The sequence below is a fragment of the Trichoderma asperellum genome, chromosome 7 (assembly GCF_020647865.1).
Source record: "Trichoderma asperellum chromosome 7, complete sequence".
Classification (NCBI taxonomy): Eukaryota; Fungi; Ascomycota; class Sordariomycetes; order Hypocreales; family Hypocreaceae; genus Trichoderma; species Trichoderma asperellum.
In genome coordinates, this window is record NC_089421.1 from 3,771,897 (window position 1) to 3,796,189 (window position 24,293).

The following is a 24,293-nucleotide window of genomic DNA, read 5'->3' on the forward strand; positions in this document are numbered from 1 at the left end:
TTATTTGCCCAATCTTTTGCCCTGTTTGACTTAACAGTATAATAGATTGTAATAATATGCTTAATCTGCTGCTGCTTGGGTAACTTGCTAGTTTAAAACTTAAAATTGCTTATTATTACTACTTTCTTTTAGTGCCTTAGGCTTATGAAGCTTAAATTAGCAAATAACCAATTCTTTAATTTAATATTTATATTTAATAATTATGTACTAATACTTTATATAATATACTAGTACCTTATATATTAAGTTTTTAAAAAATATATTTTTATATTAGTTAATAAATTAATTAAGTATATAAGTAATTTTATTATATATTACTATAGGTAATAATATAAAAAAAGCAAGAAAGTATAAAAAAGCAAATATAAAGTTACCTAGTAACTTATAAATAATTATAATATAAATAAAAATTATATTTATTTTTGCTTTTTTTTTTATTTAACTCTAACTCTTTCTTTATATATTATTTAAAAATAAATATTTCTTTTGCTTAAGGGTTATAGAGTTTACTTGTTTTATTTATGCATGGCTTAAGGTGCTTTATAACTAGAGTTAAGCGGCTATTTAGCTAATATTAATACTCTATACTTAATAAACTGCAGCTGGGCGTATATATGTTATTGTTACTTTATTATGGTTTATAATTCAATAGTAAAGTTCATTCGGTGCCTCCCTTGATAAAGTCGGATAGCAGGGCTGGCCGACATGATTCTGGCCACCTGTCATAAACCAACTACATAAGATCCCTCTGGTACATACCTCCGGGTAAACCACAGACAAGATAACTAATTAGGATAAAGGAAATGTATTCTTAGTAAGATATGTACTTACTTATAAGATAAGACTGTAACTCTAAGAAAGCATTTTTATTAAATATAATATAACTTATATAAGTAATAACTATAAAATAACTTATTATATAAGATTGTTTATTATGCTTATTAAATATAGCTTAAATAGTTAGTTATTAATATAATATTTATATAATAATTAAATTAAACTTTTATTTAAAATTATTAGCTATATAATTAAGACTACTTATAAAATCTTTTATATTTCTTTACTAATATAAACCTAATGTTAAAGATTTATTCTTTAAAAATTAAATTACTTTATATTAAGTATAAGATTAAAATATTATATATTAATAACTTTTATTTAAAAAAATACTTTAGATCTTTTAAGTAATTAAACTACTATATTTTAAAATAATACTAAAAGCTAATTTACTTTAAAAAAGACTTTTTTTTTTATTTAAAATAATAATAAAAATATTACTATAAAAAGAACCTTTAATTAAAAGAATATAAATAATAATAAAGCTATTAAGTTAATAAAAAATATATATAAGTTAAATAAAATTTTTATAAATAAATTTAATAATAAAAAGTTTATTAAAAAGAATATAAAAGCATTTATTAAATAATAACCTTTACTTATATTTAATAGCAAGACTAGTAAACTTTATTTCTTTTAAATTTAACTTAAGGCCTACTTTAAAGATTTTAAAACTACTTTTAATATAAAATATAAAAAGACTTCTTTTACAGCCTCTTGCCTTAAAAAAACTGCTTTTAAATAGTTTTATCTTATATAGGACGCCTACTTTAATAATTTAAAAGAACCCCTATTAACTTAAATTTAAAAAGTTTTTAATAGCTTTAAATAATTTAAAAAAAAATTTACTAAAGTATTTAAAGACATTAAAGAAATTTAAATAATTAAAAATAAATTTATAAACATTTACTAAAAAGAAAAATGCTTTAATTATACTATAAAATTTAAAAACTTAGCCTTTAAAGTTAAATAAAAATAGCCTGCCTTTATTAAGTAATTTTATAATAAACTTAAGAAAAGTATTAAAAAAAAAGTTTATAATAAAAATTAAATTAAATATAATTTTATCTTTTTTATAAAAGAATATATTAAAGCTAATAACTTACTTTATAAACTTAATATAAGAAACTAAAGCTTTAGTAAAAAATAGTTAAACTAAGGTAAAAAATAATAAAAATTAATTATTAAAGATAATAGTAATACAGCTGGATTTATAGACTTTAATATAATGCAAAAGAAAAAAAAAAATTTAAATATTATAATTATAAAAAATTAAACTATATAGCTAAAAACTATAAATCTTTAAAAAAAAAATAATTTATAATTCTTAAACTAAAAGTAATATATATTATAAATAAAGGTAATAAAATTATTTATTTATTAAAATAATTAAAATCTTCTAAAAATAATAATAACTATAACTTTTATAAATTTATATTTAAACTCTTAAATTACTCTAGGATATTAAATATAAAAGCTAATAATAAAATCCTTAATTAATAACCTATCCCTTAAGTTAATTTTATAAACCTAGTAAACTTAATTAAAGGCATTACCCTAGAAAATAATAAAGATAATAAATAATATAATTATAAATATTACTTTAAAGAAACTTAAGATATTATATAATATTATAAAAATTTTACCTTTAAAATTATAATGCTTAATCTATTTTAATATAATATTATAAATAAAGTAAATATAAATATAAAATACTCTTTAATAGTGCTATATACTTATTAAAATAATTTATAAAAGTAAACCTTAAAAATATAATATATTATTAAAGCTATTACTATTAATTAAGCATTTATTTAAGGCCTTAATTATAAAAAATTAGCTAAAGAATATAACTACATTAACCTAGTATATCTGCTATATTATTAAATTAATTAAACTAACTGTATTACTTATAAATATATAAAATACTTTAAATAAAAGGCTAAAAAGAATATTTTCTTAATATATATCTTTTAATATATAATATTAAAACTATATAATAATTTATACTACCTTATATAAAAAGCTATTTAATAATATTAATTTTTTAAAATAATTATTTTAAAACCTTTTAAATATTTAGATAAAATAAGCTTTTTTAAATATATTAATTAATTCTATAAAGTATATAAATTAAAAAAACTATAGAATTAGCATAAATAAAAAGAAATTAAAAAAGTAAAACTAAATTACTAATAAAAAGAATTTAAAGACTATAATAAAATAAAATGTTTATAATATATAAATAAAAAGATTAAAAACTAGCATTATTTAAAAAACTATTAAAGTCCTTTATAAAAAAGCAGCAGAAGGACTTATAATACTTAAACATTATTAACTTAAAATATAATAATAAAAAAAAAAAAAAGTACTTTAATAAAAGAATTATTTTAATAGTATTACTAAATAAGAATTTACTTAGTGTTTTAATAAACAGTAGGTTAAGAAGTAACTATATATCTACTATAACTATAATATATCTATAGTTATTAATATATAAGAAAAGAAAATTATATTAATTTTTCTATACTAAAAGATAAACCTTTAAATATAATAAAGAATAAATAAAGCAATAAACTAATCCCCTGCTGCTATAAATTAATAACTACATTATAAATATAGTATATAATATAGCTAATATTCTAAAATATAATCTTATCTTAAGAATACCTTAATTATATAAATATAAACCTAATATAAAATAAAGAATAAGCTAAATCTATTAGTATAATAATAGAAGTACTTTAAATAAAACTAATATAAAAATATTAAAAGAAGAACTAAGTTACTAAAAGCCTAAGGTTTTCCTTAGCTCTTTAAATATTCTTTTTTAATATTATTAAAAAAAAAAGAAAATAAAATAAGTTTATATATAAAGGTATATTACTATCTTATACTAAAAATTAATAAAATTTAATAAAAAACTATATAAATTAAAAATAAAAAAACTTACTTTAAAAGAATAATTAGCATTAATTTTAAAATAATATTAAAAATACTAAAAACTCTTTAATAACTAATTAAAAAAAGGGTTATTATTATACTTAAAATAAGATTATAAAATAATATTAAAAAAAAGAGAATTATTAAGATTTTATAAAATATATAACTTAAGTAAAGGAAAATTAAAAATACTTAAAGAATAAATTAAAATATAATTATAAAAAGAATATATTTATATATTAAAATTACTAATTAAATACTTTATTATTTTTATTTTAAAAAAGAATAATAAACTTTAATTAATTATTAACTACTATAAATTAAATTAAATTATTATTAAAAATAAAACCCTTTTATTATTAATTTTATAAATTAAAAATAAATTATATAAAAAAAAGTAGTTTATAATTCTTAACTTTACAGAAGCCTATAAGCTTATATAAATAAAAGAAAAAAATAAATAAAAAACAGCATTTACTATAAAATATAGATTATATAAATATATAGTTATACTATAAAGGCTTACTAATATACCTATATTTTTTTAAAAGAGAATAAATTATATATTAAAACTATACTTAAATAACTTTACAATAGCCTATATTAATAATATTTTTATCTTTTTAAAAACCCTTAAAGAATATAAAAAATATATCTATCTTATACTATAAAAACTTAAAGAAATAAAACTCTTTATTAATCCTAAAAAATATATTTTTTATTTTTAATAAATAGAATTTCTTAAATATATTATTACCCTAGAAGAAATCTATATAAATCTTAAGAAAGTTACTATAATTAAAGAATAGCTAATGCCTATAATACTTAAAGAAATATAAGTATTCTTTAGACTTACTAACTATTATTAAAAATTTATTAAAGATTTTATATAAAAAGTTATTTTATTAATAAATATAATAAAAAAAGGTATTTTTTTTAAGTAAAGGAAAGAATAATAAAAAGCCCTTAAGGAACTTAAAATAGCAATAATATTAAAACCTATTTTTACTATATTTAATCTAGAAAAACCTATTATAATTAAAACTAATGTATTAGTGTTTATAATAGAAGGAGTATTAAGTTAACTTAAAGAAGATAATAAGCTATAATCTATTGCATTTTTCTTATATAAACTTTATAGACTAGTAATATAATATGCTATATATAATAAAGAAATATTAGCTATTATTAAAGTATTTAAAGAATAAAGATATTACTGCTATAAAAGTAAGCATAAGGTTATAATTTTTATAAACTATAAAAACCTTATTTACTTTACTACTATATAAGAACTATTAAGCTAATAAATTAAATACTTTAAATTTTTTTTATAATTTAACTTTAAACTTATTTATTATAAAGGATTAGAAAATAAATAAGTTAATATATTAAGTAAAAGAGTTAATTATAAGCAAGAAGTATTTAAATATACAGCATAAGTACTATAATTTAATAATAATAAAAATATTAAATAAATATAAATTTATATAATATTTAAAGTCCTAAAAAGCAACCCTATACTTAAAAAAATTAAAGAATTTATTAAAAATTAAAAAAAGGAATAATATTTAGAAAATATTATTATAGACTTAAAATACTTTAAATAATATAGAAAAATTTAAGTATTTAAAGAACTATAAAGAAAAGTAATTAAATATATTTATAAACATTTGCTATATAAATATAAAAGTATAATAAAAATATATAATTAAATTTTAATATACTATAATATTAAAAAACTTAAAAAATATATAAAGTATATTATATTATATTATAATATATATTAATAAATAAAAAATAAAAGATATAAACCTTATAAAAAACTATAATTATTACTTATTATAAAATAACCTTAGGAATTAATTACTTTTAACTATATTATTAATTTACTTTTATTAAAAAAACTATTTATAGATATATAATATAATAGTATTTTTATAGTAGTCTATTAATTTATAAAGCAAGTTTACTTTTTACTATATAAAAAGTTATATTTATTAAAAGACTTTACTTATACCTATATAAAAATAATTACTGCTAACTATAAACTACTTAAAGAAATTATTTTAAATTAAAAATAAACATTTGCTTTTAAATTTTAATAAAAACTTATAGCTAAATTAAAAATAAACTATAAACTTAATACTATATATTACCCTTAAATAAATAAATAAACTAAATATATAAATTAAGTTATTAAAGCTTATTTATAAGCTTATATTAATTTTATATAAGATAATTAAGTTAAAAAACTATTAATAGCTTAATTATACTATAATAGTATACTATTAAAATCTATAAAAATAATACCTTTTTATATAAATTATAGATTTATGCCTAAAGTATTTAAACTACTATAAAATAGACTTAACTTAAAAAAAGTATAATTATAAGCTAAATTAATAATTAATCTATATAAAGAAATATATATATAACTTAAATTTATTAATAAGTATATAAAGAAATATATAAATAAAGATAAAATTATAAAATTAATTTTTTAAAAAGAAAATATAGTTTACTTACTATAATACTTATAAGGCTATAAACTACTAAATATTAAAATAAATAAGCTAAGTAATAAACTTAATATTAAAAAAATAAAACCTTATAAAATTTTAAAATAAATTAAAGAAGTTAACTATAAACTAGCTTTACTAAATATAATAAAAATATAAAATCTAGTCTTTTATATATTATAACTTAAAAAAGCATAAATTAATAAAAAAACTAAAAGACCTATCTTAAATAAAATTATTATAGAAGATTAAGAAAAGAAATATAAAATTAAAAATATTATTGCTATATACTAAAACCCTAAAACCTAAAATATTAAATATTTTATTAAATAAAAAGGATATTTAGAATTTAAAAATTTATAGAAATTTATTAAATATTTTAATTCTTAAGCGCTAATAAAGAAATTCCTTTAAATACTGGGCTTAAATTAGCAAGCACTGTATTTTAATTAATTATATTAATACTGCTATTAAGCTATATATTTACTACTGCCTTTAATTTAATATGCTTTAAGTTATTTAATTTATTTAAAGACTAAGCCCTGTAATAAAGCATTTGCTTATTTTATATATTAATTTATTAATACTGCTCTTAAAGATATAATAATTATATAAAACTTTTATTTATTTACTAAAATAATAATATTAATTATTATTAATACTTTATTAATTTTTATTATTGCTTAAGAAGTTTATACTTAGCTTAATGTTTAATAGCATTTAAATACTTTTTTTTAGCTGCTAAATATTATACTAAGAAATAAATTAATAAAATACTTATTTATTAAAAGCTAAAAGAAAAATATTTATTAATAGCTAAAGAAATACTATTTTTATTATATATCTAACCTTTATAAATATATTCTAGATATTTATTATACTTTATTACTATTTTATAAAGTAAGCTATAAAAATTATAAAAAAAATAAAGTATAATAAAAACTTTAATAGTTTTAATAATTATTATTGCTGCTTTATAATAATTAATTAAGCTTTTAAAAATTAAAGAATATTATTTAAAAATACTATAAGGCATTATAAAGGAAATATAGTTATTTATTACCTAAGAAAGGAAAGAACAGGACTTTATATAGTCTTAGGCCTTAAGGATAAAACTAATAGAAGGGGGGTATTATATTATAAATTAACTATATAAGATCTTTTTAGTATATACCTTTAGGTAAACTATAGATAAAATAATTAATTAAGATAAAGGAAATATATTTTTAGTAAGATATATATTTATTTATAAGATAAGACTATAACTTTAAGGAAGCATTTTTATTAAGTATAATATAACTTACATAAGTAATAACTATAGAATGACTTACTATATAAGACTGTTTATTATGCTTATTAGATATAGCTTAAATAGTTAGTTGTTAATATAGTATTTATATAATAATTAAATTGGACTTTTATTTAAAGTTATTAGCTATATAACTAAGACTGCTTATAAGATCTTTTGCATCTTTCTGCTAACATAAACCCGATGTTGAAGGTTTATCCCTTGGGAACTAAGTTACCCTGTACTAGGTACAGGATCAGAATGTTACATTACCCCAATACAGCCGCCCAGAATACCCCAAGGGCCTGCATCCCCCCCCCCCTTGCCTAAGATCACCTTGAAGGGGATCGCCCAGGTCCCGGACGGAATCACTCGAGTCCCGAACGGAATCATTCGAGCCCCGACTGGAATTATTCAGGGCGTAAGGGAAAAAAAAAAAAGTGTTTACAAATGGTATATAAGCTATACAGAATACCTTCTCGATCAAGTGATTTAGCATTAGTACAGCTCGACTACATTCGCTTGTTTAAATCGCCCTAGGTCTCGGGTATAGTTCTCCAAGTCCATACCTTACAAAATGCTCTGGGTATCCATTGTTCTCGCCAGTACCCTTACAGGGCTTGCTACAGCGCAAAGCTCTTCCTGGACGGTGAACTTCTATAGTTCTCCAGATTGCTCGGCTGAGTCGCTGACTAGCACCTATACTGGAACCGACTTTTACGTGAGTTTTATACTGGAATATTGCGATTATTGCTGACAGCCTCGACCTTTAGACGGAGTACAAAGTTAGCCCGCCAGGCCAGTATTTGACTGTTACCAAGACAGGAGACGCGTCGTATCAAGGCGCTCTTGTATCCTCTGATCCTGGAGCTACCTTTGTAATGGCGCTTGTGGGTCAGGGCTGTGTTAAAGGACCGGTTGGTGGTGCAACCTTGTTCCAGATAGTGTAAAGGGGGCTTGGTGCTGGTGATCAGTGAAACACAGTTTCGGATTTGTGTGTCTATATAGTTGCCTTTCTACTCATCGGTACTAGTGATCAGTGAAATCCTATTTCAAATATATGTTTTACAAATATGTCTTCTACATCCCAATGTGACGCTAGTTCTTGGGCTTAAGAAGAGTACTCGCTATAGGTATGTATTTTGTAGTAATTTCATAATCGCGGTAGGCACTAGTTGGCTGCTAAAATAGGATACTACGTTTGTGGGTTAAATTGTATAACGTTAATCGCCCTTATTCTCATCAGCTAATGGTTGACACAGTGTGAAACTAGTAAATAAATAAGTATACAGAAGCTGCAGCCAAAATAGTGCTTGAATAAAGAATTAGGGCTCAAAATGGTTGAAAAGCCTTTGTATTCAGTATATTGTAATACTATATTAACAAGTAATCCTGGACATAGCCGATAATTAGTTTTGTATAGCTAGGATCCCTGTTATAACCTAATACATCTAGTTGCAGCTTAAAATATATACTATAGATTAACTACAGACTAAATAACTAATTATATATAAGTTAATAATAATTCAGCATTAACTTTTATAAAAATTAATATAAGTTAATTATTAATTTTAATTAACTTTATAAATATAACTTACTATATAAAAATATATATATATACTTATTAAATAACTTTAATAATTAATTATTAATAATATAATAATATTAAATATAAGTTATATTTTATTTATTAACTATATAAGTTATATTTTATTTATTAACTATATAAGTTATATAATATATTTAATAATAAAAAAAAAAAATTTATAAAATAATATTTTATTATAATAGTTTATTTTATTCAACCTTTAATAAAATCTTTTTTATAATTAAATTATTATATATTAATAACTTTTATTTAAATAAATATTATATTTTATAAATAAATAATAATAAATATTATAATATAATATTCTAATCCTATACCTAATATAGGGTAGCTAGTTCTTAAGGGATAAACCTTTAATATTAGGTTTATATTAGTAAAGAAATATAAAGGATTTTATAAATAATTTTAATTATATAGCTAATAACTTTAAATAAAAGTTTAATCTAGTTATTATATAAATACTATATTAATAATTAATTATTTAAGCTATATTTAATAAATATAATAAATATAATAAATAATTTTATATAATAAATTATTTTATAAAGCTTACTTTATAATATATTTAAGTAGTTAATAAGCCTAGTACTTTAGTATTATAGGCTTACTTCTTTAATACTTTTTTTTATAAATAAGCTATCCTTCCCTGGCTATAATTAACTATTAGTTTTAAAGTTTATTTAAAAATATATACTTTATAGGTCTTATATAGTTAATTTATAATATAATGCCCCTCTTTTATTAGTTTTATCCTTAAGGCCTAATAATATATAAGTTTTAAATTATTTATTTTTTTTCTATAGGTAATTTAGTTTTTTTTATTATATCTAAAGGCATTATTAAGTTTTTTTTATTCTTTTTCTATAGAAAAGTTTATTTAAAATTATAGGCAGCTGTTTTAGTTATAAAGACTATTAAGGTTATTATTATATTTTATTTTTTTTTATAAATTTAAAGGTTTTTTTTATAAAATAGTATAAGGTTATTAAAATTATAAAAAGTATATATACTAGGGTTATTTTTATAATAGGAATAGTATTTTTTTTCTTATATAAATTTAATAAACTAGTAATATAATATATTATATATAATAAAAAAATATTAGCTATTATTAAAGCATTTAAAAAATAAAAATATTATTGCTATAAAAGTAAATATAAAATTATTATTTTTATAAATTATAAAAATCTTGTTTATTTTACTATTATATAAAAACTATTAAACTAATCAATTAAATACTTTAAATTCTTTTTATAATTTAACTTTAAATTTATTTATTATAAAAAATTAAAAAATAAATAAGTTAATATATATTAAGTAAAAGGGTTAATTATAAATAAAAAGTACTTAAATATACTATATAAGTATTATAATTTAATAATAATAGTAATATTAAATATGTATAAATTTATATAATATTTAAAGTTTTAAAAAATAATTATATACTTAAAGAAATTAAAGAATTTATTAAAAACTTAAAAAATAAATAATATTTAAAAAATATTACTATATATTTAAAATACTTTAAGTAATATAAAAAAATTTAAATATTTAAAAAATTATAAAAAAAAGTAATTAAATATATATATAAACATTTACTATATAAATATAAAAATATAATAAAAATATATAATTAAGTTTTAATATATTATAATATTAAAAAGCTTAAAAAATATATAAAGTATATTATATTATACTATAATATATATTAATAAATAAAAAATAAAAAAATATAAACTTTATAAAAAACTATAACTATTACTTATTATAAAATAACTTTAAGACTTAATTACTTTTAATTATATTATTAATTTACTTTTATTAAAAAAACTATTTATAAGTATATAATATAATAGTATTTTTATAATAGTTTATTAACTTATAAAGTAAGTTTATTTTTTATTATATAAAAAGTTATATTTATTAAAAAACTTTATTTATATATATATAAAAATAATTATTATTAATTATAAATTATTTAAAAAAATAATATTAAATTAAAAATAAATATTTATTTTTAAATTTTAATAAAAACTTATAGCTAAATTAAAAATAAACTATAAACTTAATACTATATATTACCTTTAAATAAATAAATAAATTAAATATATAAATTAAATTATTAAAGCTTATTTATAAGCCTATATTAATTTTATATAAGATAATTAAATTAAAAAACTACTAGTAGCTTAATTATATAATAATAATATACTATTAAAATTTATAAAAATAATATTTTTTTAAATAAACTATAGATTTATATCTAAAGTATTTAAACTACTATAAAATAAATTTAACTTAAAAAAATATAACTATAAGCTAAATTAATAATTAATTTATATAAAGAAATATATATATAATTTAAATTTATTTATAATATATAAAGAAATATATAAATAAAAATAAAATTATAGGATTAATTTTTTAAAAAGGAAATATAGTTTACTTACTATAATATTTATAAAGCTATAAATTATTAAATATTAAAATAAATAAACTAAATAATAAATTTAATATTAAAAAAATAAAACCTTATAAAATTTTAAAGTAAATTAAAGAAGTTAATTATAAATTAGTATTATTAAATATAATGAAAATTTAAAATTTAGTTTTCTATATATTATAATTTAAAAAAAATATAAATTAATAAAAAAACTAAAAGATTTATTTTAAATAAAATTCTTATAAAAGATTAAAAAAAAAATATAAAATTAAAAATATTATTACTATATATTAAAACTTTAAAACCTAGAATATTAAGTATTTTATTAAATAAAAAAAATATTTAAAACTTAAAAACTTATAAAAATTTATTAAATATTTTAGCTTTTAGGCGCTAATAAAGAAATTTTTTTAAATACTAGGCTTAAGTTAGCAAGTATTATATTTTAATTAATTATATTAATACTACTATTAAGCTATATATTAACTATTGCTTTAAACTTAATATATTTAACTTAATAAAAAACTAAGCCCTATAATAAAATATTTACTTACTATATATATTAATTTATTAATACTGCTTTTAAAAATATAATAATTATATAAAATTTTTATTTATTAATTAAGTTAAAATTATTATTTATTATTAGTTTTATAATAATTATTATTTAATTTAATATTTTTTTATATTTATCTGCTTTTTTTTAATAATTAAATATTTTATTATTATAATATTAATAAATAATATATTATATAAATTATAAAAACCTATTAACTGCTAAAAAAATAATAGATTATAACTTACTATTTTCTTTTAGTTAGCTTAATACTTTTTTTATTATAAATATTAATATATTTACTTTAATTATAATAGGTTTTTTTAAGTTAAATATAATAAAAATAGGTTTTAATATTATTGCTGTTTTAAGTTTTTTAAAGGCTTTTTATTATTTTTTTTATTTAAAAAAAAATACTTTTTTTTATTATATTTATTAATAAAATAGCTTTTTATATAAAGTTTTTAATAAATTTTTAATAATAATTAATAAATTTAAAAAATACTTATACTTTTTTAAATATTATAAATATTAATTATTTTTTAATTATTATATTTTTTTTAAAATTTATATAAATTTTTTCTAAAGTAATAATATATTTAAGAAATTTTATTTATTAAAAATAAAAAATATATTTTTTAAAGTTAATAAAAAGTCTTGCTTTTTTAAGTTTTTATAATAATATAAAATAAATATATTTTTTATATTCTTTAAGAGTTTTTAAAAAAATAAAAAAATTATTAATATAAGCTATTATAAAGTTATTTAAATATAGTTTTAATATATAATTTATTTATTTTTTAAAAGAATATAAGTATATTAATAAGCTTTTATAGTATAATTATATATTTATATAAGTTATATATTATAATAAATACTATTTTTTATTTCTTTTTTTTTTATTTATATAAGCTTATAAGCTTTTATAAGGTTAAAAGTTATAAACTATTTTTTTTTATATAATTTATTTTTAATTTATAAAATTAATAATAAAAGGTTTTATTTTTAATAATAATTTAATTTAATTTACAGTAGTTAATATAAAGTTTATTATTTTTTATAAAAATAAAAATAATAAAGTATTTAACTAATAATTTTAATATATAAATATATTCTTTTTTATAATTATATTTTAATTTATTCTTTAAGTATTTTTAATTTTCTTTTACTTAAAATAAATATTTTATAAAACTTTAGTATTTTTTGTTTCTTTAATATTATTTTATAGTTTTATTTTAAATATAATAATAATCTTTTTTTAAATTAATTATTAAAGAGTTTTTAATATTTTTAATATTATTTTAAAATTAATATTAATTATTCTTTAAAAGCAAATTCTTTTATTTTTAGCTTATATAATTCTTTATTAAATTTTATTAATTCTTTATATAAAATAATAATATACTTTTATATATAAATTTATTTTACTTTTTTTTTTTAATAATATTAAAAAAAATATTTAAAAAACTAAAAAAAGCCTTAGGCTTTTAATAATTTAATTTCTTTTTTAATAATTTTATATTAGTTTTATTTAAAGTACTTCTATTATTATATTAATAAATTTAACCTGTTTTTTATTTTATATTAAGTTTATATTTATATAACTAAAGTATTTTTAATATAAGGTTATATTTTAAAATATTAGCTATATTATATATTATATTTATAATATAATTATTAATTTATAATAGCAAAGGATTAATTTATTATTTTATTTATTTTTTATTATATTTAAAAGTTTATTTTTTAATATAAAAAAGTAAATATAGTTTTTTTTTTATATATTAATAATTACAAGTATATTATAGTTATAGCAGATATATAATTGTTTTTTAATTTATTATTTATTAAAATACTAAATAGTTTTTTATTTAATAATATTATTAAAATAATTCTTTTATTAAAGTATTTTTTTTTATTATTATATTTTAAATTAATAATATTTAAGTATAATAAATCCTTTTGCTGCTTTTTTATAAAAGACTTTAATAGTTTTTTAAATAATATTAGTTTTTAATTTTTTTATTTATATATTATAAATATTTTATTTTATTATAGTCTAAGTTTTTTTAATTAATATTTTACTTTTATTTCTTTTTCTTTTTTTTACTTATATTAATTCTATAATTTTCTTAATTTATATATTTTATAATATTAATTAATATATTTAAAAAAGCTTATTTTATTTAAATACTTAAGGGGTTTTAAAATAACTATTTTAAAAAATTAATATTATTAAATAGCTTTTTATATAAAGCAATATAAATTATTATATAGTTTTAATATTATATACTATAAAATATATACTAGAAAAATATTTTTTTTAACCTTTTATTTAAAATATTTTATATATATATAGGTAATATAATTAATTTAGCTAATTTAATAATATAGCAGGTATATTAGGTTAATATAATTATATTCTTTAATTAATTATTTATAATTAAGTTTTTATATAAATGCTTAATTAATAATAATATCTTTAATAATATACTAGGTTTTTAAAGTTTTTTTTTATAAGTTATTTAAGTAAAAGTATAGTATTATTAAAGTATTTTCTATATTTATGCTTGCTTTATTTATAATATTATATTAAAATAAGTTAAAAAATATAATTTTAAAAGTAAAATTTTTATAGTATTATATAATATTTTAAGTTTTTTTAAAATAATATTTATAATTATATTATTTATTATCTTTATTATTATTTAATTTAATACTTTTAATTAAGTTTATTAGGTTTATAAAATTAACTTAAAAAATAAATTATTAATTAAAAATTTTATTATTAACTTTTTTATTTAATATTTTAAATTTATTTAAAAGTTTAAATAAAAATTTATAAAAAAGCAAATATAATATTAAGCGTTTTTATTAAATCTATAAAACTTTATAAGCTATTTAATTATTTTTAAATAATTAATTTAATAATTAAAAGCATAAAAAACTAATAATATATAAAATATTAATATTCTATAATAATAGCTTGCTGTACTTTATAACCTGCTAGTAGTACTACTAGCTATAGCACCTGCTATAATTATACTTATAGTATAATTTATTAAAATAATTAAAAAATAACCTAAAGAAATTCTTAAACCTTTTTACTTTAATAAATTTAATAAAGATCTAGCTAAGCTATATAAGTTTTTTAATAACCTTTAAACTTATTTTAAATATTATTTTTTAAACTTTTTTATATTTATTAAATTATTTAAATATATTTAATATATAGGAACTTAAATAAATAAAGCAGCAGGAAATTAAATTAAAGTAATTTTAAAAAATTATTAAAAAAAAACCTTTAATAAATAAAAATCTTAAACTATAGCTATCTTTATTAATTATAATAACTTTAAAAAAAAACTAAAAAAGTTTTTTAAAATTATTAATAAAACTTAAAAAGTAGAAAAAAAACTTAAAGACCTTAAATAAAAAAAACTATACTACTGGTATACTTTAATATTCTTTTAGCTATTTACTAAAGTAAACTAAATTAAAGACTTAAAAAAAAAATCTATTACTATAGCTTAAAACCTAAAGTTAACAATAAAATCTATAAAATAAATTAATAGAAAACTAGTTTTACTAACTTTACTTAAGAAGCTATTAAAATTAATAATTAATAATAGAAAAAGAAGTAAAAATAAAAAGCTAAAAAAAATAGCACTATAATTAAGCTTTATTTATAGGTTAATTAAGGAAAGAAAAAAAATAAATATATTATAAAAGATAATAAAACTTAATTAAGTAAAATAAACCTTAATATTATAAAAGCTATTAAGTTTAAAAGAAAATGCAATTTCTATAATAAAACAGGCTATAAAAAAGCTTACTGTTATTTTAAAAAAAAAATAAAAAAAAATAAAAAAAGCCTTAAATAAAAAAATAAAGTAATAATAAATATTATAAAAAAAAGTATATAAATAAATACTATTATTAAAATATCTTATACTAGCCTTAATTAAACTATTTACTATAATAATATATACCTAATATATAAAAGTAATAAAAATAAATTAAAATATTACTTAAAGAAATTAAAAAAAACAAAACTTTAAAAAAAATTAAAATTAATACTTTAACCTTTTATAAACTACTTAATAATAAATATTTAAACTTTAATATAGAATTAATTTATAAATACTATAAATCTATTAACTATATTTATAAGTATAATAAAAAATAAATAGTAATTTAAAAAAAAAACTATAACTATAATAATTACTATTTATAAAACCCTAACTATAAATACTAAAAATATTTAAATTATAGATTTATAGAAAGATACTAATATAATTATAAAAGAGAATAGTAATAAAATATAAAAGCTATATATAAACTCTTTAAAGAAGAAAATAAATTAATAAAAGAATATTTTAAAATATAAATCTTTAAGCTAAAGTTAAAATATATAATTTATAGTAAACTACTTATAAAAAAGTACTGCTGCTTTAAAAATAACTTATATATTATATATAAAAAAATAAATTACATTTATAAACTATTTAACTATAAACTTTAGTAATATAGCTAGTATAGTTCTTAAGAACTATAATATAATAAAGCTTGCTTAAAGTTTAATAAAAAAATATATAAATACTTATAATACTATTTATAGAATATAAGTTACTATTATAAAAAACTATAAAAGTTAAACAAATTAGTTTTATTTTATATATATTAATATAACCTTTATTACTTTTAAGACTTTAATTATAACTGCAAAGGATATAATATTTATAAATTAATAAATAAAGAATATAATTATATATATATCCTAGGAATATAAGTAAAAGAAGAAGAAAAATAAAAAAAAAGATAATAATACTTTAAAAAATATCTACTTTAAAAAATAAATTTAAAATAAATATAAAAATAAATTAAAGCTATTAAACAAGACCTAAAGGATGCCTATACCTGTATTTTAATTTATAATATTTTTAATACTTTTAATAAAAATTATAGAAAATATTATTAAAAAGAATATAATAATATATATTATTAAATATATATATTTAATAAACTAGTAGATTAATAAAGCAAGTAACTGAAAAAAGTTAAAGTAAAAAACTATTTAATAAACTACTTTCTAGACTATAATATATAATACTATAAAAAACACTATAAAGAAAAATACTAGTTTTATTAAATATCTTAAAAGCTTTTATAAAAGAACTATAGCTTTAATAATTACTTAAATAAAAAATAAAAAAATAAAACTTTAATTAAAAAATATTATTAAATAATTAAAGAATAAAATAATTAAATTAAATACTAATAATATAAGAAATATTAATTTAAAATATAGTAAAAAAGCCTTTTAAATATAATTACTATTAACTTAATTAAAATATTTAAAAAAAAAAGCTAGTAATTAATAGATATTTAAACCAGTAACTAGTTAAGATCTATATAGATAGTGGTTTAGATTGTAACCTAATTGCCGACAGCCTGGTAGACTGGCTTAAAATACCATATATTATTAAGAAGACACTATTAGTTGTCTCTAGTATTGCAAATATAACTGCAATATCTTGCTAGGATACCTATAGTTAGAAAAATATAACCCTATGATTAACTAGAAGATAAAAAAGATAACTTAAAAAGAAGACATTTCTCTAGAGTTATAACTAAGCCAGGAAGGGGGTAAAAAAAAGCAAAGATATGCTTATAGACTTATAACTAAAACCTCTTATATAATTAAAAAAAAAAAAATAAAATAAAAAAAATAAAGCTAAGAAAATAAAAAATAAAAAAAAAGTTAAATTTAACTTTAAAAAATTATTAATATTACTATAATATAATAATTAATAATAAAAAGCAAAAGTTATATAAATTAATAAAATTATTATTAAATATTATATAAAACTAGTTAAATTTAATATAATATTAATAAAAGTAAAAAAATAAATTAAAAATAATAAAAATAAACTTTTAATTAAAATATTATAATAATATTAAAAATATAAGAAATTATATTAATAAATACTTAAAAAAAGGCTATTACTTTATTTAAAATAAAATTATAAAATTATTTTTAAAAATAAAACTTTACTAAAGCTTTATAAAATTTATAACTTTAATAAAATAAAGTTTAAAATACTTAAAGAATAATTATAAATATAATTAAATAAAAAATATATTAAAGTATTAAACTTTTTAATAAAGTACTTTATTATTTTTATATTAAAGAAAAATAAAAAGCTTTATTTAATTATTAATTATTAATAGCTTAATAAAATAATTATTAAAAATAAAATACTTTTATTATTAATTATTAAAATTAAAAAAAGATTATAAAGTATAAATTAATTTATAGCCCTAGATTTTATAAAAGCTTATAAACTTATAAAAATAAAAGAAAAATATAAATAAATAATTACTTTTAAAATAAAATATAAATTATTTAAATATTTAGTTATATTATAAAGACTTATAAATATATTAATATTATTTTAAAAAAAAAATTAACTTTATTTTTAAAAAATACTTAAATAACTTTATAATAACTTATATTAATAATATTTTAATTTTCTTAAAGATATTAAAAAAATATAAAAAATATATTTATAAAGTATTTATTTAAAAAAAAAAGCTAGTAATTAATAGATATTTAAACCAGCAATTAGTTAAGATCTATATAGATAGTAGTTTAGATTGTAATTTAATTGCCAACAGCCTGATAGACTGGCTTAAAATACTATATATTATTAAGAAGATACTATTAGTTATTTTTAATATTATAAATATAACTGCAATATCTTGCTAGGATATTTATAGTTAGAAAAATATAACTTTATAATTAATTAAAAGATAAAAAAGATAATTTAAAAAAAAGATATTTCTTTAGAGTTATAATTAAGCTAGGAAGGGGGTAAAGAAAAGTAAAAATATGCTTATAGACTTATAATTAAAACCTCTTATATAATTAAAAAAAAAAAAAATAAAATAAAAAAAATAAAGCTAAAAAAATAAAAAATAAAAAAAAAGTTAAATTTAACTTTAAAAAATTATTAATATTACTATAATATAATAATTAATAATAAAAAGCAAAAGTTATATAAATTAATAAAATTATTATTAAATATTATATAAAACTAGCTAAATTTAATATAATATTAATAAAAGTAAAAAAATAAATTAAAAATAATAAAAATAAACTTTTAATTAAAATACTATAATAATATTAAAAATATAAAAAATTATATTAATAAATACTTAAAAAAAGGCTATTACTTTATTTAAAATAAAATTATAAAATTATTTTTAAAAATAAAACTTTACTAAAGCTTTATAAAATTTATAACTTTAATAAAATAAAGTTTAAAATACTTAAAGAATAATTATAAATATAATTAAATAAAAAATATATTAAAGTATTAAACTTTTTAATAAAGTACTTTATTATTTTTATATTAAAAAAAAATAAAAAGCTTTATTTAATTATTAATTATTAATAGCTTAATAAAATAATTATTAAAAATAAAATACTTTTATTATTAATTATTAAAATTAAAAAAAGATTATAAAGTATAAATTAATTTATAGCCCTAGATTTTATAAAAGCTTATAAACTTATAAAAATAAAAGAAAAATATAAATAAATAACTACTTTTAAAATAAAATATAAATTATTTAAATATTTAGTTATATTATAAGGACTTATAAATATATTAGTATTATTTTAAAAAAAAATTAACTTTATTTTTAAAGAATACTTAAATAACTTTATAGTAGCTTATATTAATAATATTTTAATTTTCTTAAAGATATTAAAAAAATATAAAAAATATATTTATAAAGTATTATAAAAACTATAAAACATTAAGCTTTTTATTAACCTTAATAAATACTAATTTTATATATAATAAGTTAAATTCTTTAAATATATTATTATATTAAGAGAAGTTTAAATAAATTTAAATAAAGTTATTGCTATTTAAAATTAAAAACTCTTAAAAACTTATAAAAAATTATAAAGTTTTTTAAAACTTATTAATTATTATTAAAGATTTATTTAAAAATATAGTAAAATTATAAAATTATTAACTAATATTATTTAACTTAAGGAAAATAAAAAAAGCAAAAAAAAATAAAAAAATAAAAAACTATTTTAAATTAATAAAATAAAATTAATATTTTAGGAACTTAAAAATACTATTACTAGTAAACTAATACTTACTATATATAATTTAAATAAATATATTAAAATTAAAATAAATCCTTTTAACTTTATTTTAAAAGAAACTTTAAAATAATAAAATAAAAATAAAAAACTTAAGCTAATAGCTTTTTTTTTTAAAAAAACTATATAGTCTAGAACTAAAATACTTTATTTATAATAAAGAATTTTTAATAATTATTAAAGTATTTAAAAAATAATAATATTATTACCTAGGAAATAAATATAAAATTAAAGTTTATATTAATTACTAAAATATATTTTACTTTATAATTATATAATAACTTTTTATATAATAAATTTATTACTTTAAATTTTTAATAGATTTTAACTATAAAAATTATTTATTATAAAAAAATAAAAAATAAAAAAGCTAATACTTTAAGTTAAAAAGAAAAATATTTTAAAGAAATTCTTAAATTTAAAGTATAAATTTTATATAAAAATAACTAAAGAAATTATAAATAAATTAAAATTAATACTTTATTTATTATAAAAGAATATAACTTTATTTTTAATAAAATTAAAAATTAAATTAAAAATTAATAATTAAAATAACTTTTTAAAAAAGTAATTATAATTAATAAACTTTTAAAATAAAGTAAATAAATTTAAATACTAGAAAAATTATAAATAAAAGTAATTTAAAATGTTTATTATAGTATAATTATAGTAGTATATTAAAGTATATAAACTATTTATAATTATATATTATACTATTACTGCTTTAAAAAACTTAAATAAAAAGTTAAAAAGGTTATTAAAAAATATAATATATATAAAAAAATAAAAGATAAATAATATTAACTATATAAAAAATTATAACTTATTTTAGTTTTTAAATAAAATTAATATATAATTATATTTAATTATATTATTAATTTACTAAAGTTAAAAGAACTATTAATTAATATAGTTTATAATAGTATTTTTATAATAGTAAATAAGCTTTTTAAGTAAGTTTATTTTTTACTATATAAAAAGTCTTATATTATAAAAGATTTAATATACCTTTATATAAAGTATATATTTATAAAATATAAACTATTAATAGAAATTATATTAAATAAAAAAAAAACCTTTGCTTTTAAGTTTTAGTAAAAATTAATAATTAAATTTAAAATTTATTATAAGCTAAGTATTATATATTACCTATAGATAAATAATTAAATAAAAAAAATAAACTAAGTTATTAAAGTATATTTATAATACTATATTAACTTTATATAAGATAATTAAGTAAAAAAGCTTTTTATAGTATAAAATTAATATAATAGCTTTATTTTAAAATCTATAGAAATTACTTTATTTTATATTAATTATAGATTTATATTAAAAGCCTATAAATTACTTTATAATAATTTAAATATAAAAAATACTTAAATTTTAGTTAAAGATATAATTTAATTATAAAAAAAGCTTAAGGAATAACTTAAGTTTATTTAAGATTATATAAAGCAATAAGCTAATTATATAAGAATTAAAGGACTAACCCTTTAGGAGGGAGATATAGCTTATTTACTATAGTATTTATATAATAAAAAATTATTAAATATTAAAATAAATTAATTAAGTAATAAATTAAATTTTAAGAAACTTAAATTATTTAAAATTTTAAAGAAAATTAAAGAAATTAACTATAAATTAAACTTATTTAATAATATAAGACTAAAAACAGCTGTTTTTTATATTTTATTACTAAAAAAGGCATTAATAAATAAAAAAACAGGCAAGCTAATTATAAATAAAATTATTATTTAAAATATAAAAAAAGAATATAAAATTAAAAAACTAATTTATATATAAATAAATAAAAAAATAAAAAAATAAAAATACTTTATAAGGTAGAAAGGATATAATTTATTTAAAAATATATAAATTTTTAAAAAAAAACTTAAAAGAAATACTTAAACAATCCTGCAGAAATACTATTAGTTTTTAAAGATAAAAATAGTAATAGGTTTAAATTAAATATAGATTAATTAATAACATTAATAAACTAAAACAGGCTGGTGGAATAAAGCATTACTAAAGTAGTTTAATAAGCAGCTTTTATAGCTTTCTTTTCCTTATATTTAGTATACTTTAATTTCTTTAAATTATTAATACTATAGGAAATAGCTTATGCTGCTTTTTCTTTTTAATTTTTATACTGCTTATAAAAATAAGCAATTTTAGCTATTAAATACATTACCTTTTCTTCAGCAGCCTTAACTTTATTATTTAATTAATTTTAATAATAGGAAATTTATAATAATTATTAAGTAATAAAAAAAGCCTTATAATAAAACCTATAATTTTTTATATATTTAAAATAATAACTTAAATCCTTTACTAAAGCAAGGCATTAAATACTTTTTTTTTATATAAATAATAAAGCTTTATTTTAATAAAATAAAAAAAAATAAATATAATAAATATTATATTTTTATTAACTTTCTTTTATTTTTAAAAATTAAGAATTTTAAATTTCTAAATATAGTAAAATATAATAAATACTAAAAGAAAAATATAAAAAAAGAAAATAACTTACTAAAGAAAGATATAAATACTTATATATTAAATAATTAGGTCTTAGGGATAAAACTAATAAAGGGGGAGTATTATATTATAATTTAACTTTTATAGTTATAACTATAGGCCTACTAGATAAGTATTACTAGATTAACTTAAGCCTAGTGCATTAATTAATAATAGATTAATATAAATTATAATTAATTTATTTTAATATATACTTAAGATTAATAAAAATTAATATTAATCTATTATAATTTAAAAACATTAATTAAATATATAAGTTTACTTTTTATATTTATTTAAATAACTTAAATAATTAATTATTAATATAGTTTTATATTTATAGATTAAAAAGCACTTTTAATCTCTACTAGTAATTATTATTATAATATTATTGCCTATAGGTTTCTTAACCTATCCGCTAACATAAACCTAAAGAACTTATTCTAGGTTTATCCCTTAAGAATTTACCCTATATTAACTATCTAGTATATGGTTTGTTATAATAACTAAGTCTTAAAAACAAAATTAATAAAGGGGGAGTATTATATTATAACTTAACTCTTATAGTTATAATTATAAGCCTATTAAATAAGTATTGCTAGATTAACTTAAGCCTAGTGTATTAATTAGCAATAGGTTAATATAAATTATAGTTAATTTATTTTAACTTATACTTAAGATTAATAAAAATTAATATTAATTTATTATAATTTAAAAATATTAATTAAATATATAAATTTACTTTTTATATTTATTTAAATAACTTAAATAGCTAGTTATTAATATAGTTTTATATTTATAAATTAAAAAATACTTTTAATCCTTACTAGTAATTATTATTATAATATTATTGCCTATAGGTTTTTTAACCTATTTGCTAATATAAACCTAAAGAACTTATTCTAGGTTTATCCCTTGGGAATCTATCCTATACTAACTATCTAGTGTACGGTTCGTCACACAATAGGCTTGCGGGGAATGAATATGCAGGGATGAACGCAAGTCAATACGCATCTTCATACCCCACAGCTCGGAATACGCTTTAATTAAACCAATGCGCGTATCTGGGAATTGTTTTGGATGAAACCGATCTCCTGTGCTAAACTATCGCATAACATCGTTAAATATCACTGCCCTACACGACCTATCCCCTATAAATGGTTACCTTTATCATATTAATAGCTACAAATTTAACCCTAGCTTAACATTTTGCCTACTAGTGTGATAGACTAACAGAAGATCAAAGTAAAAGTCTGGTACTAGTTATTTCAATCGTCCCTTGGCACAATGGTTCTCGACCTTATAAATACTAAAACAAATAAAAAATAAAAATAGGAAAAATATTATGCAGAAGCATTTAATAAAGCTAAAGCTATTAAATTTAAGGACCTTT

General features: G+C 14.3%; 1 protein-coding gene across 1 annotated transcript; it reads left to right on the plus strand.

Moving 5' to 3' along the window:
* The first annotated feature begins 8,057 nt into the window (after window positions 1–8,057).
* TrAFT101_011954 (uncharacterized protein) lies at window positions 8,058–8,635 on the plus strand. Its single transcript, XM_024905396.2, has 2 exons — window positions 8,058–8,308; window positions 8,361–8,635. The coding sequence occupies exons 1-2, from the start codon at window positions 8,165–8,167 to the stop codon at window positions 8,535–8,537; spliced, it is 321 nt and encodes a 106-aa protein (XP_024757615.2). The 5' UTR covers window positions 8,058–8,164; the 3' UTR covers window positions 8,538–8,635.
* The last annotated feature ends 15,658 nt before the right edge of the window (window positions 8,636–24,293 follow it).